This window comes from Numida meleagris, chromosome 1 (assembly GCF_002078875.1).
Source record: "Numida meleagris isolate 19003 breed g44 Domestic line chromosome 1, NumMel1.0, whole genome shotgun sequence".
NCBI lineage: Eukaryota > Metazoa > Chordata > Aves > Galliformes > Numididae > Numida > Numida meleagris.
In genome coordinates this window covers 4,032,631-4,048,269 of record NC_034409.1, presented here as the reverse complement: position 1 = coordinate 4,048,269, position 15,639 = coordinate 4,032,631, and the positions used below count along the sequence as shown (strand labels likewise).

The 15,639-nt window shown below is 43.1% G+C and overlaps 1 protein-coding gene across 2 annotated transcripts in view; it reads left to right on the top strand.

The window, feature by feature from the left end:
- SFMBT2 (Scm-like with four mbt domains 2) overlaps positions 1-15,639 on the top strand; it is a 115,513-nt gene that overhangs the window by 75,644 nt on the left and 24,230 nt on the right. For both annotated transcript variants that reach the window (XM_021384338.1, XM_021384337.1), the window contains 5 exons: positions 2,072-2,198; positions 7,975-8,088; positions 9,353-9,395; positions 9,549-9,619; positions 10,643-10,782. In XM_021384338.1, coding sequence (XP_021240013.1) covers positions 2,072-2,198; positions 7,975-8,088; positions 9,353-9,395; positions 9,549-9,619; positions 10,643-10,782 — 495 coding nt within the window. The remainder of the gene's footprint in view (positions 1-2,071; positions 2,199-7,974; positions 8,089-9,352; positions 9,396-9,548; positions 9,620-10,642; positions 10,783-15,639) is intronic.

Sequence of the window (15,639 nt, the reverse complement as noted above, 5' to 3'; positions counted from 1 at the left end):
AACAGCATTGCAAATTGTGGACAGCAGCTCCCTTGGGGAGCTGCATACCTCTTTGCTACTACTCAGTAGTCATGAGACTGAATGAGAGTGTATTTATGAAAAGCAGAATCAAGACCGTCCGGCAAGAGACAAGCTGTGTTTCTGCGTGGTTTCTTGGAGGTATTGAGTGGCCTTCCTCATCCATGGTGGCCCAAGGCCAGCCTGGCCTAAAATAAACTGTTGACGCTGAATCGATGGATTTGAACACTTCTTGCAGGTGAAGACTGGTACCATCAACAGAGTTTTGCCCAAATCAAAGTTTGGATTTCTTTACCCCATTTATTGTGCCTTTCTATGCAAAACCCTCTGGACTTGAAGCTGAGATTGCTGAAAGTGCAGAAGGAAGCTGAGCAGTGCTGCATTGTACCTATCCAGTGGAACAACTGCTGCATTTCTTCCCTTGTGCAAGCATTCTTTTCTTTTTATTTCCTTCCTTTTTTTCAAGTAATGGATCTGTGCTCTCAATGCTGGCAGCCTTGAAAGCAGACACTGTGTAATATTCTCCAAAGATTAAATCAAGTCTAAGCACTGTTTATATTTTTTTAAGGAAACATTAATCAGACGAATAGGTGTCTGTTATTCTTTCAGTGTTGATAACACAGTTCTCTGCAGAGAGCTGTCATCTTACTGTTGTCCCTGGTAGGTTGGTCCATTTGTTTCATGCCTGTGAGCAGCTCTTCGATAGAAGTCTCTTTGCAGACACATCTTCTGCCTACTGCAGCCAGACGTGGTGCTGGAAGTGGATGTTCTGTAGCTATTTCCCTAGGGGGGATGTTTAACAAGGAGAGTCAGTTATGAAATGGATTGACACGAACAAATGCTTAGTAAAATAAACTCCCAGCTAACTGTTTTGTCATTGATTCTGTATAAATTAGCCTCCAGCACTGAGCTGCACTGAAAGGAGCTTGTGCGATGATAAATGATGTTTCTTTGTTAGGCAATGTAGCACGCATTTAAACAAACTCACCCTGCTTTTCTGTAGCGCTGGCCAGTTGCGGTTTTTACCAGATGAGGACTGGGGCAGTCCAAGCAATGCTTGAGCTTAAAGGAGGGAAGAGGGGGCACTGGAAGGGACAGAGGGTAGGGATGGAAGTTAATGGAGAGTAGCTTGCGGGACCTCAGATTGAAGCGGGTTTCCAGGGCATTTTATCTTACAGCACTGGTACCTAAATGGTTGGAACTGTAGCTTCTCTGGCTGCCAAAGTCTTCAGTCAGTGAGAGCTGTTGCACTCATGCAAGCTCATGACTTCACCTTTTAATCATTTTGTTTCATATCTGGAGATATGACTGCTTGTTTGGGGACCAATGCAGCAACATCTAACCTGATTCTGCCTTTGTTGAGGAAGAGGGGAAGGACAGTGGAGTCCTCAGGTAACCTCTGGAAGACTTTCTTTGGTGCTATGTATTTAAGCATACAGACTTACTGCTGTGGCAGTAAGTGTGACTGCTGTGGCAGTAAGTGGCACCATCTACACCCACCAACCTCCTGCAGCTGGTGAAGTATGTACCTGGAGTCTTCAGAGGAACATGTTGTACACTGAGCTTGAAATCCTCCTTCAAGAAAACTGTACTTGAATAGGTTACTCAAAGTTGACCACCCTTAGTGAGCTTGAGTGATTTATTGTGTAAAGGAGTTTCTCTAGTCTTGGGCAAGATGGGTTGTTTTTTTCAGAAGGTTTCCCCTAGCAAGGTGAGAGTTGCTCAGGAGCAGATCAGAACCCTCTGTGTCATATTCCATCACCAATAGTGGCCACCAAATGCATCACTAGCAAGCGTAGAAGATATACTTGGAGCAAGTGTGGAGTAACTCCCTCTGAGCATTAGGGATTGGTGTGAACCATGAATTACATTGCTTCCTGATTTGTCATCATCGTTGACTTTTCCTGTGTGTATGATCAGGGCATCTCCATTTTGAACCTGGATGCCTTTGGATTCTTCACTTACAGTGAAAAGCAAACCACGCTGAAGTTATTCTTCCCAGAAGACTGTCTATTTAAAGCCATGTTTCAGTGTTGGCCCTTGGCTCTTTCAGACGTCCTTCAGTCGTGGTTTTACAAAGAACATGAAGCTGGAGGCAGTGAACCCTAGGAATCCTGCAGAGATATGTGTTGCTTCTATCACCTCAGTTAAAGGACGGTTAATGTGGCTTCACCTCGAAGGTATGTGCTATGAAGACTTCTTGTATTTTTTGTAGTTCACTCAAACCCTCTCAATTCTTCATCCTCTGTCCTTCATCCTCTGTTCAGTGTTGCTTTGTCTGGCCTTACCCTTTTGTATGTATTGACTAATAATTGTTTTTGAGAATTGACATCCCCTGATCCCTCCAGGAGAGAGCTTCCACCCTCCCATCCATGTGGATGGTATCAGGGATTTCTGCTGACTGTATAAATCTCATTGGTGTAATGATGGATCTCTGTCCTGCTTTGTTTATGTGGCTGAGACTTCCACTCACGTTTCCAGTACACTCTTGTGGGATCAGAGTCATAGAATATCCCAAGTTGGAAGTGACCCATAAGATTCATTGAGTCCAGCTCCCAGCTCCACACAGGATCACCCAAATATCTGACCATAAAAAGATCTCCTGTTCTCTTGCAGCCTCCTTCCTTCCTGCTCCTTTCACTCATTTTTGTCGCCTAGATCCCTAAAACTTCAGCAACATGTGCCACTCCTTACCATGGCCATTTCTTGCTCACATCCTTCCACCTTCTCTTTTCTGTGCCTGCAGAGCATAACTCCATAATATAGAGTTTAGAAAGCACACAGCAATCTTTCTTAGTATTGTTTTAAAAACAGTGTTATTTCTAAAGAGTAGAAAGCCATGGTAATTTAAGTGCTCAGATGAGTGCTGTGATAAGCCATAAAGCTGCTGTATCCTTGTCATAACATATTTTAACTTTCACCCTTCAAGTTAACACACTGTTGATTGAAGCTGCTGGCTTCATCTGCAGTCAATATAAGACCTTCATTTTCCCTATGAAATCAATGGTTATTGGATCACCATTGGCTACAAATGCCATATGTTTCTTTTCTTTTCTTCTGGAGAACCATGAAAATATTAAAGGCAATTCAGGTGGCATGTAGCCCATCACCAAGCTCTAAGATCTATGCATCTGAATGAATGCATAAGGAAGATCAGCCATTCCTTATGCTGTGAGCCAAAAGGGAACATCTTGCTGTAACCCTTAATGCAAGTTTATTTTGTCTCTTCCAGGGCAAAACAGCTAGGAAAGTGTTAATGGAGTTACAAATCGTAGTCAAGCACATGATATCAGGAAAGGAGAGCTCTACAGGGGCTGGCACAAGGGGTTGTTGCAGAGATCCCACAGGAGATGAAGTCTCATGCCTGTTCTGCACAAAGCAGTCACCTCCTTTCCTTTGCAAGGTGCTGAACTCTCAGTGTTTTGGAGCTGGGAAGCCAGACTGACCAGAACAGCTTAATCTTTGCCTGATACAGAGAGTTACTTATTCCTTCAGTTTCTTCATTGTAATAACCCAGAAGTATTTTAGTGTCTGACAATGTGCAGTGCAGTTTGTATGAGAGGAAGGGTCTCTGATCAAAGCCTGTAGAGTTGGTAGTAACATTGACACATAGCTCAAAGTGCCTCATCTGTGCTAGGAGCTTGCTCTAAAATAGAAAAAGGCAGATGTTCTGTGGCCTTTAGCTCTGCAGAAGTAGCATTATATGGTAGACAAGGCTCTCCCGGCACCTCTGTGACAAATCCCTTTCTCAGAGATTTATAACTCAATTACTACCTAAAGAGAGATTCCTCCTGATCTAAAGCTTGGCAGGCAAAATCGTTTGTGCTTCTCATGTCTTTCCTAAGCCCCATAGTTCAGGCTGTCTAAAATCTGGGGAGATCTTCTTCCTTTTGTATTTCCAGCATATAGCTTTGTCTCCTCTGCATTTATCTCCATTGTACAGTGCTGGTACAACTTTGCACTTTTGCTTTTGATAGAGCTTTGTGCAATGGCAGCTGTGTGTTTTGTTTTTTTTTTTAATCTGTAATAAGTGGAACCAGTTGCTCAGAGCAGTTGTGGAACTCCCATCCCTGGAGATGTTCAAGGCCAGATTGGATGGGGCCTTGGGCAGCCTGATCTGAGTGTCAGCTCTCAACCCAGTGTGGCAGGGAGTGGGAACTGATCACTTTAAGGTCCCTTCCAACCTAAGCCATTCCATGATTCTTTGCTTCTGTGATAACCAATTGTCTTCAGGCACAAGGTGGCTAAAGCTTATCTGTAGCCTGGTCTGGACACTTGGCAAATATTTTAGTTAAAGAGCTGAAATTAATGCATGTTTGAAATTCATGTCTCACTGATTCTGTTGTGGAATTTACACCTACCCAGTCAAGGAACTTAGCCCAATTTCACAACACCCATTCTTAAATCACAGAATCATAGAATGCCTCAGATTGGAAAGGACCTTAAAGATTATCCAGTTCCCACCCCGTCATGCACAGGGTTGCCACCCACCAGATCAGACTGCACAGGGCCCCATCCAACCTGGCCTTGAACACCGCCAAGAACAGGGCAAAATGGGGAGTGCCTTCATTTTTTGGGTTTAGGAATCCTTTGTATTTTTTTTCAAGCTCTGATGCTTTCAAAGGGACTCAGGATTCACTAAACTTGCCTAGTGTAGTGAACGACAAGCACTGTTTCTTGGGTCTTCAAGTCAAGCTGTCCCCCAAGACCAGGGAGAAAGCCACAGGCATTGCTCCCTTCCATTGTCTCTTTCTCTCTGTCTTTTACTCTTTTAATTTCTTAAAGGATGTTTCTTTCACAGCTTGTAATAAAAAACCTATGTGCATCTCCTTGCCTTACAGACGTTCTTACAGATAGATGTTTTACGCTTCTTTTATATCTCAATGCCAGGAGTAGAATGATCTGTAGTAAAAGGAAAAGATGCAGAGGGCTGCAAAAAATAAAAAGAAGTCTTTGCTGCTGTTGAGATTCCTGACTACAGTATGCACAGTGTTAGGCTAAAACCAGGCATTAAAAAACCCCACAGAACGCTGCTTGCAGAGTTGTAAAGTAAATGTGGCTTGGATGATGGCATCCTTTTTTCAGCTCCATTAATACAGTATTGTTTCTAACTGATTATTTATATTCTGGGAGCTGCAAGACTCCCAACTGCCATGGGAGCTCATCGCTGGAGACCTCGGGTCCCACCGTTTATCATGGGCACATCTGAAGCTTTCATTGTTGCCCTCAGAGTTCCGCCATTTGACAGCCCAAACTGCAGCCATAAAACAGGACGTAGTACTTAAGCAGTGTCGAGTTAGACATGAGGGAACATTGCTTAATAAATCATGCTTTGTACAGTAGCAAAACTGTAAACTTCAGGGCAAGCATTTAATGAGCAGCCGTATAGTTCCTCTGCAGACAAGAAGTGCAGGGCTGATCCGAGGCTGTGCACATCCCATCACTTTCTGCTACTTTATTGCTCATCATCTGCATTGTTAATTTTTACGGGTTCATTTTAGGTTTTAAAGCTGAAACTTTCTGGTGTGAATTTATACAAGTAATAATGTACGCTCTCTGCACAGAGCAGCAATTTAAGGAAAATTCTTTTGTTAACCACTTCTCCAAAGAGGTTTTCCATAACTTTCCCTCTGAGTTTTCCAGAGTTGCTGCTCCATCCTTTAAGATTTGTAGTGGAAGATGGAAATTCTCACCCTATTTCCCACCTCCCTGTTTTCTGCTTTTCCGCCTAACCTCTCCAGTCTCGTGGACATCTCTTGATATGAGAGGATGGCAGCATAAAACACAGCAAATGAAACTAATGAGTTTCAAACAAGCTGGTTTCTATTTACATGAATGAGTTCAAATGAAGCAGTAAGATGTTGGAAGTGAAAGGCAAGATTAGTGATTGCCAAAGGGAAGAGGCAGTGTGAGTGAGGCCAGAATAGCTGTGATCTATTCTTACAAGAAGAATAGTGGTGCTGCAGGAGAACAGACATTATGGTGCTTTCTTGCTCATCAGGGCACAGCAGCTGTTAAAAAGAAAATGTTTGTGTCATATCTATTGTTGTTTCTGAGCAAGAAGGTACATTTGATCTATTTTTGGATAAGGGTAACATGATAGAACAGTTGTAGTGATTAAAATACTGGATTTTCCCAGATTTGGTGAAATTTTAGTGGGGGCCATTGATCTCTTGCTGTATTTACGGCTCAGTCCGTTGCTTACTCTATCAGGTTCAGACTGAGCTGCGATCATTTGTACTTTGCTCATGGATGTAAATGGTTGTCCAGGGAGTACCAGCTGCTGAGACCTCACGCTGGGGTTTAGTTGCTTATGGAAGCAAGTTCATCTTGTATGACATGGCTTCATCTTTTCATATTCCCTTCCTCCTATTCCTGGTGAAATAGAGATCTCATCTTCAAGGTGAGGTGTATGAACAGAATGCAAGACTCAGAGGAATACTGTGGAGGTCATAGAATTATTACAGTTGGATAAGACAACTAAGATCATCCAGTCCAACCACCAACCCATCCCCACCATGCCCACTAACCCATGTCCCTCAGTGCCACATCTGCCCTTTTCTTGAACATCTCCTGGGATGGTGTCTCTACCATCTCCCTCAGCCGCCTGTTCCAACACTTCACTGCTCTTTCTGGGAAGAAATTTATATCCAGCCTGAACTTCCCCCTAGAAGATATCCATGCATCTGTGCAGACAGCGTGGATTTTTATTTATTTATTTATTTATTTATATAATGCTCCTTTTTTAAAAAATATTTTCTTTTTCTGTCATTGTAAGCACTGTTTTTCTGCTTCCTTTGGGCTTTCATACAACCTCACACACTCAAGTGCTGCAGCTCAGTCTTGATGCCATTCCCATCACAAAGTTCAGTTACTGTTTCAATTACACTACAGGCCCTTGATGAACTTTCGTAAGTGGGAAGTTCCCTGTAGTCATCTAGCTGAGCTCAGTCAAACACTGCTGCTTCAAGCAGAAGGCAAAGATGCTTTAATAGATGTGAAGATGAGGATGCTTGCAGGAGAAGCTGCTGATCCTTTGGTCTCTTTTATTGAGAGATTGCCTCATGCTGGCTCTGGAGCTGTAGGTCCTAGTGTGGAAGTGGGAGAGCAGGAGGAATTTACTGATGAAGCTGTGCTAGCGCAGATGGACCTGAATTAGAATAATTAAATAGTGTCTTGACTCAGGACCCAAAGTTGTTTCCAAAAGGCCTCAAAGTCAGAATATTTCCAGTTGGCTTTGAGTGAGATCCATACAAACCAAGACAGGCTAGTGTCTCCTGAAGGAGATGTCATAACCAAACTGGATAAAATTGGTTTTAGGTAGAAATTTTCTTTGGGAGCTTGGAGTCAGCGTTATGCCAAAGATCTTAGTGCATCTATACCACTTAGGATTTTTATATTGCCTCTCCCCTGTTCGGTGATCAGCTCAAGTGTCATGTACTGTGGGGAGCACTGGGAGAATTCATGGTGTCTTAGACCTTTAAAAACAGTGGCTCAAGGGCAGAACTACACAGAAAAGTTTCAGGGGAGCACTAAGACATACAGGCCGATCACTTTACCTACCATTATATTATAGCCAGTATGCATGCTCTTAACAATAAGAGCAAATATCAAACTGTTCTTCTGCTGCTTTGCATGTGCAACTCAACCAGTGGGTCAATCAGGCAGTTTTGTTGGGGAAAGTCATGCATGTTTAACCTTACATGCTTTTTGCTGCTTCACTACGCACACTTAGTGTGCTCTTAATGTTGGTTTTTGCTGGAATCACATTGCACTGTAAATGCAGCGGCCGTATCATTCCTGTATGCAAAATTGAAGACGAAATGATTCCTGATTTTGATGCAGGGAGGCAGATTTATTTTAACATGTTCCATCATTTGCTTCCCTTGTTTCGTGATGAATGCTCGAATGGCTCTGAGCGCATGTCTAAATGGTGTTACAAATTTGTGTTTGTAGGTTTACAGATGCCCTCTCCAGAGTACATCGTTGATGTGGAGTCTATGGACATTTTCCCAGTTGGTTGGTGTGAAGCGAACGCTTATAACCTTACTCCACCACACAAAGCTGTTTGTAAGTGCATGGAAACCTCAGGCAGAACATATACTATATCCTAATATATCAACAGATTTATCAGGGGGTTTTTCTGATGTCTGTAATCCAGTTCTTAAAACTACCAGCCTAACTAGCAGACCAGTAACCAGGCTGTGAGCGTACTGTAATAAATAGTAATAAATCTAATTAGTGATCGGATGCCGCAGCACTGCTGTTACATAGTTTGTACTTGCCTGTGTGATCAATCTCTCTAAAAATGGGATTGTTTGCACTGGGAAGGGCCGTTAGTGGTTTGGGATTGTGCAGGGTGGCTTGTGGGTTTGCAGTGCGGTTGTCAGAGTGAAACAGCTGAGTTCAGTGAGGCAGTGGAATGAATTAGGGACATGGGACCTTGAGTCAGGAAAAAAATGAAAATAACATCCGTAAAATACAGAACCTGAAGGAACATAAAGAGGCCGTGTCTCTCCTAGACAGGATTTACTTCACCTAATGTGAGGAATGTTTGCTGGCCTCTTTCAGTGGAGTTTCTGTAGCTTCTCAGGATATCAGTCCTGCTGTTTCTCTATCAGTTCAGGGATTTTCCCCACATCTAACTTAAATCTCTCTTGGCACTATTAAGTCTTGCCCTACGTCCAGTGTGTATTAAGCTTTCTTTCTTTTCCATTCCCATTTGAAGGTAGTTCGTGAGCACTCAGTGACTTGTGTTGTTCTGTTCCTTGCAGTAACTGTTCAACCCCGATCTCAAGCCACCAGATGAAGAATTAGCCTCGCTATTTATATTAATTCACATCTGAAAGGCAAATTCTAAAATGTGTCGTTCTTTAGAAGAGTTAAATATGCTTAAGTTAAAAATCAAGCAGCCAGGGCCTAATTTGGGAGAACACTGCTATGGCAACATTATGCAGCCTTGTCGCAATTTATGGCTAGGGATAAATTATGCTGGAGGTAATCATGCTTGTAAAATGTAATCTTATCCATATGTGTTTCTGTACGGAAAAATATTTGTGTTTTTATTAATTTTTTTTTTTATGTTGATCCCATAAAACACAATATTAGCATTCCAGAGGAAAGATTAAATGTCTTATTACATCTTTAAGGCAGGTTTTAATGATGTAGCGACTTACTTAAAAATACCAAGAAAAGATGGCGATAGTAATTAAGTACCATTTCATTGTGTTAGGAGTCATTTTATAGTCAGTGCATTTTTACAGCTTTTTATGCATTATGGATGTATTTTATAGGACAAAAGAGTACAAAACCGTTTCTTCCTTCATTTTTGCAGTGCGAAGGAAGAGAAGAATTGCAGTCGTGCAACCAGAAAAGAAGTAAGTTGTTCTTATTTAAGGAGATATTTTTACAGTGATGCATCAAGTCTTCCAGGGAAAATAATACACAGCAGCTGAGCGTCTTTGCCAGCTTCTGGTTCTGGCCTCTGCCCCATTTGACACTGTTAAACACTCTGGATTTCTCTGTAACAGGTTATCATCCTCAGTGCCTGTTGAGAAAATACCTCATGACCTCTGCCCGGTTCCTCAGCCAGACACAACAGGTAAGACTGCTTGGCACCAGCGGGACCTAATCTTAAGGGTTCATTGCCTGTATGGAAGGGGACAGCCCCACAAAGGGAAAAAGTATGTCATATGGATGGGGAGACAGGGACACGTCCTCAGGGGATGTAAGACCCCCAAGCAGAGTGGGGAGTCTGATGTAAGGGTTTGTCCCCTGCATGGAAATGCAGTATTTTGTTGGTGTTCCCCTAAAGCTTACTCATTTCAGCTACTGATGTCAGGGCCAGACGAATGAAGCTGTGGTAGAGATGGATGTGACTTCTTCACTGGCATCAATTAAATTACTTACACCGTGGCTTAATGCACCCCTCCTTGTGTCCCACTGCAGGACATACATCAGCATCTGAGGCAGCAACCCAGGGCACCATTACAATCAAACTGGGAGAAATGGGCTCTTCCTGGGAATAATCATCTGAGCTGTTGTGGACAGCTAGTTGGATGTCATCTGGAAGTGTCTGCTTCTCTCCATGTGCTACAAGGGAGCACAGAGTGATTAACCCAGAAACAGATACACGGGTTCTATAGACCTGTGTCATTTCAGGGAAACAGTACCCCAGTCCCTACTGGGTTGGAGGGTAGCTGAACAGCCCTTCTCCAGAATTTTAGCCCTGAGCTGATTCCACACCTAGTGAGAAGCAGCTAACATGTTCCCTTTCTGGCAAGTCATAATGGCATCACTCTTGTCCGTCTGTGACATGAGTTATGAAGGAGCCTCAGGTCTTGTTATGAATGAAGTCCTTTCTCAGTTCTCCATTCAGTAGAGCATGCAACCTTATTGATTGCTATTAAAGTGTAGTTTTTCCCGTGTTGGACGAATTTGAGTAACAGAGGCTTCTCTATCTTCTGTCTTAGGGAAGACTTCTTATAGAATGGCTTGGGTTGGAAGGGAGCTCAAAGATCATCTTTCACTCTTCTCCCATCCTTCCCCTTCTAGGAGAAAGAAAGCCCCTTGATTTATGGCACAAAATTGCAACATACACGTCATTGCTACTTTCTCCTTGCAGGCACCATCAATGGGAGATACTGCTGCCCCCAGCTCTACATCAACCACCGCTGCTTCTCAGGTCCATATTTAAACAAAGGCAGAATAGCAGAGCTACCTCAGTCTGTTGGGCCTGGCAAGTGCGTGCTGGTCCTTAAAGAGGTACGAGCCAACTATTTTGGGGGGGAATTTGAGGGGGAGATGTGGATCGTGGGTTGCTGGGCCTAGAATTTGATTAGAAATACCTAAAATTGTCTTAGAGCTCTGTGGCAGCTTCCACAGGTCAAGACTGCAAGTTTGGAAGGGAGGATATGTATATGCATTGGGAGTTGTAATGGGAGAAGAGTTATTTTTGTAGCATGGAGAGTTTTATTGGTTGCTGGTGCTAGTTTTCATCGTCAGTGACTGCTGTGCAAGAGAGTGTTCTGGCCAAAGCTATCTCAGAAGAGGATCTCTGTGATTGCACCTATCAGACTGTTTCTCCTGGCACGAGCAATGCAGCATCCACACTACTGTTGGGCCAGCAGATTTGGCACGAGTGACACTGTTATGTGGGTGACCATGGGCCAATGGGGCCCAAACTATTGGGTTCCAAAGTGACCAGGTCAGAAAGTCAAGCACAGGTGTGTGTGATGTGCTGAGTGGAAGCTGAACGCTGTGAGGTTAATCCCACACAACTGGTGTGGCAGAGCACCAGCATCTATGTACTTCAGCCCAACCAAATCGGTGCTTGCAGTGAGCCAAATGTAGAGAGCTGAGTGCTTGCTGTTGACCTCAGACAAAAACTGTCTTGTTCGAAAGAAAATACATAAAGATTTTCTGCACAGTTCTGTATACAGTCCATATACAGCTGACAGGCAAGGAGACTTCGGGTGGGAGAGGGAAAGGTGGTTTTGTTGGATGAGTAGGGTGCCATTGATGCCATGGCCACTGGAATGGCCCAAGTTGGAAGAGACCCACAAGGATCATTGAGTCCAACTCCTGGCTCCATACAGGACCACCACTGTTTCAACTTGATTTGGGTCTTCTAGAAATACAGCTATTCCAGCTTTCTGGTCTGTACCTATATGAACCCTACCCATTGTGGATGCAGGGCCATATCTGAGCTCCCTCTGCCTAGGGTGGAACATCAGGGGAATTTTTAGGGCTTCATTTGTCTGATGCATTTGCAAGACCCTCAGAGCCCAGCTCAGTGAGGATTTTTAAAGTTGCCTGAAGTGAGATGGATTCCATCCCTGACAGAAACAACTGTAATGTGAGATTGCTCTCAAATCACCCACCACTTCTGAGTATGTGCTTCTGTTGTGCTGTAGAGTGACTCCTGTGTCCCTGTTCCTTAATAACCTGTGCACACTGCTTTACATACAGTGGCACTGCCAGTTGTCTCACATGATTAAAAGCTGGGCCATGAAGAGAACCCCATAATTCAGCTGCCTGTGCAGGTGGACACTTGGATTTGAAAGAAGTAAATCAAACATAGCCGTCAGCAGAAAGCAGGATAAAGTGGTTGTGGTGCAAAAGTTGGCAGCTGCCAAATTTGAAAGCCAGTCTGCAGTGGCTTGCTGATGGGGAACATTAGCAATCTGCTGCTGCTTGAAGAACAGGCAGTGAAAAAGCAGCATGGGGGAAACATGAGGCATCCACAGCCAATGGTTAAGCTAGCATTTCTTCCTCCTTCCTGAAATTTGGGTTTTTAAAGCATATGTAGTGCAAAACTTCTGCGAGGTCCTCCCATCGTGTCTTATGCTTTGTTTGCCTATGTGTTGTTGCATTGGCTAACACCAGCTTCTCCAAATTCCTCAAGAATGGGACCTGTTACTGACTGTGCAAACCAGCTGAAGTTTCCTACAGGAATCTATTTTTCCCATGCTCTGACTCCTTGCAGAATTCTGTGCTGAAGGAGCAAATAGCAGTGTCACTAAGACACGCATATCTTGCTTTTGGAGCCATGAGTGACTTCCCAAGGAGCAGAACCATAGCAATGGCCCTGTGTTTTGTAGTGGTATTTTGAAGACAAATCCAGACTCATAGATCCGTGGGGACCAAATTATGTCCCAAATTATGGAAGGGTTGAAGAGAACACATTCGGGGTTTAGCTGTGGAGGAAACGTACATTTCGTATCAGCTGCTGCCAAGATGAAAGAGGTTTAAGCAGCTCAGAGAACTATGGGCAGTGGTAAGGATGGGTCCCCATTCTTCCAGCCCATACTCAGTACCAAGCTTGATGGCTCTGTCTCATATTACACCCGCTGATGATGTGGCCCAGAGAATGCAAATTGCAAGCTGTTGTAAATTATGCATCAACATAACTTGTCTGGAATAAATAAATTATACATGGGCTTTACTTTGGCAACACACAGGGGAGTGTGGGAAAGGCAACCTGAAACAAAGTTACGAAGGAAGAACAGATTCAACAGTAGTCTGCTGAGAGTCTTTTAAATCACCCTGGTCTCTAGCTGTAGCTCTCTGCCTTTAGAGACGCTCTAGTTCAAATTCAAACCTGTGCCAGTTGTGAGCAATTCCAGTGGGGAGCAGTCTCTGTGATGGGGATGTTACCATGTTTGGCACTGATGGGTTCATGCTGCTCCTCAGCCATCTTTTACCCCAAAGTCTTATCCCTTCCCTGCATCTATCTCTGATGCAGTGACACTTCATTCTGGATCCAGCTACAAACAAATTGGTGGTACCAGCCTGCACACTATAGTGAGATAGTTGATGGTCAGTACCACTTGGCTCTGGACTAAAGAAGGCTGGGAGGTAATTTTGTAGCGTGAAGTAGTACTGTCCCCTTCCATATGAGTAATCTGGGCCATTCTCAAAGGGGTTTTGGGAGAGAAGTAGCATGAATGTGCTTGCTTTTGTGCGGCACCTCTTCTCCAGCAGAGCAAGCATCCCCCGATTTCTGTCCAGTTGCTTCGTTCCAGTGTGTTGGATGAAGAAGTTGTGAGCTCTGCGGGGAGGAAACTGAGGTATCTCCCAGAATGGCCCCCCTTGAGCAAGATGTCTGTGTAAAATTGTGAGAGCAATTACAGCTTATTTGGTACTGTGATCAAAAATACTGGCTGCAGTTCTGCGTTTGCTTGTGTGTATGCATCCTTCCATCCGTGCAGAGCCTTAGGGGAGCAACAAGGAACTATTCTGATACCTAATTCCAAACTTACTCTTAAAGCCTGGAGGTTCATTATTCCTGATGCCAGTACAAGTCTTTGGTTTATTGCGGCTTCTTTCACCCCAAGGGGCAAGTGAGGATGATAACAACTGTTGTTTAACATCAACTTCAGAGTTTATCTCATTCCTGAGATGCTTGTTTGGAAAAGAAGTTGAGATTTGGAGCCAAGTGACAGTGGAGATATCAACTACTGCCATGCAATAGCTGCATCTGGGCTGGAAATTAGTGGCTGCATGGTAGCTAAAATATCTAAGAAATACTAGCTTTAAGTCAGATTAAAAGAAACACATTGTCAGCTAAAGGCTTCGTTCCTGGGTCAGAATATCAAAAAATACTTAGCAGTTCTTTCATCTGTGCCAACTACAACGTTATAAAACGAGATGTCTTTTTAAGATTTAAGATGATCTATAACCCACTGTATCTTAAGGAAGTATGCTGTAAAGATTAATTAGATTCTCTGTTTACTGCTATTACTATTTTAAGACACTTTGCTATTTTTCTATTTAGAAGAAAATGGACTTAAAGATATCATGACTGTTCGCAACTGATGCAAGCAGGAAAAATGAGCCACTATTTGTGAAGGAAGGCTATTGCATTCTGCAACTTGATTTTTTTTTTTTTTTTTTGCAGCACAGCATGACTTCTTAGGAGAAATTTGCATGATTAAATCAAAATGCTCAGAAAATCATGCAGCTTGTACTGAGCCTTAGCTGTATGATGGAGCCATGTTGATGGTGTTATCATTAGCGATCAGATATTGGATGGCAGAAATCTTTCATAGTTTGGAAAGATGTAAACTAAATTTCTACAAGAGGGTTCATTAGCATTCTCCTCAAGAGTCAGTGGACACTGGCTCATCAATAATGGATCTTCCAGCTTGGATCTGGCTATCTGTATTTTTGAAATTTCATAGGCTGTCAAAAGCACATCAACATTCATGTGCTACTACATTGACTATGGCAAAAGCACAGTTTAAGGTGCTTGATCATTGAACTTGAGAATCCGAAATAGCTCTTCTTTGCTTCTTTCTCTACCAAACAGCTACATCTTTATTCCAAGTAAAATAAAACAACTTTAGCTATGTGGTCTGAGGTTGGTCTGGGAGTTAGCGTTGATCCTGTTAGTTAGGAGAAGTGGGATCACATCTCAAATAGAGGAAGGAAACTGAGTTTCTGCTCACAAGGATGATGGTCACTGGGCTCTTGAACAGGAGAAGAGGCTTAGTGCTGTTTTGTGATATCACCTCATGGTACTGTTTCCCGAGAAAGCTTAGTTCAGGATTGGGGTTATCAATAAGGAGGGGTTGAGTTATGGGTAATATGCAAATCCCAACCAATCTATGATGTGAAGAAGGGTGCTGAGTGCCCAGTAGAAGCAGACACTCGTAGACATCCTCAGAAAAGGTACTTATGGTCTTGAAAATGTGTGATGTGGGAAAGCTGATAACTAAGATTTGGGTACTTATAAGGTTTGACAGAGACTTGTGATGTTGCTGTGTGATCATGCTCACCAATGTGGCTTCAGTCATTTGACACTGAAAATCCAAAGAAAATTTAGCAGTAACAAAATAAAACTTCTTACGTGCACAGCAACAAAGGCTGATGTTGTCTCATCCATCCTTCTGCTCCAAGGCACTGCTGGCTCTATCCAAACCATTCCTGATAGAGAGGGCTGAAAATAAATACAAAAATCTCAGAGTGTTCACACTCCAGCCAAAGGGATTTGGTGAATCAGGTTCAAATTTGACCCATCTGACCTAGGTGAAGGGACTTTCCATCTCCAGAGAGAAATGGAAACTAGTCAAGGTTTCTCCAGTGTTTTTGCTTTCATCCTAGTTAATTTCTCTTCAA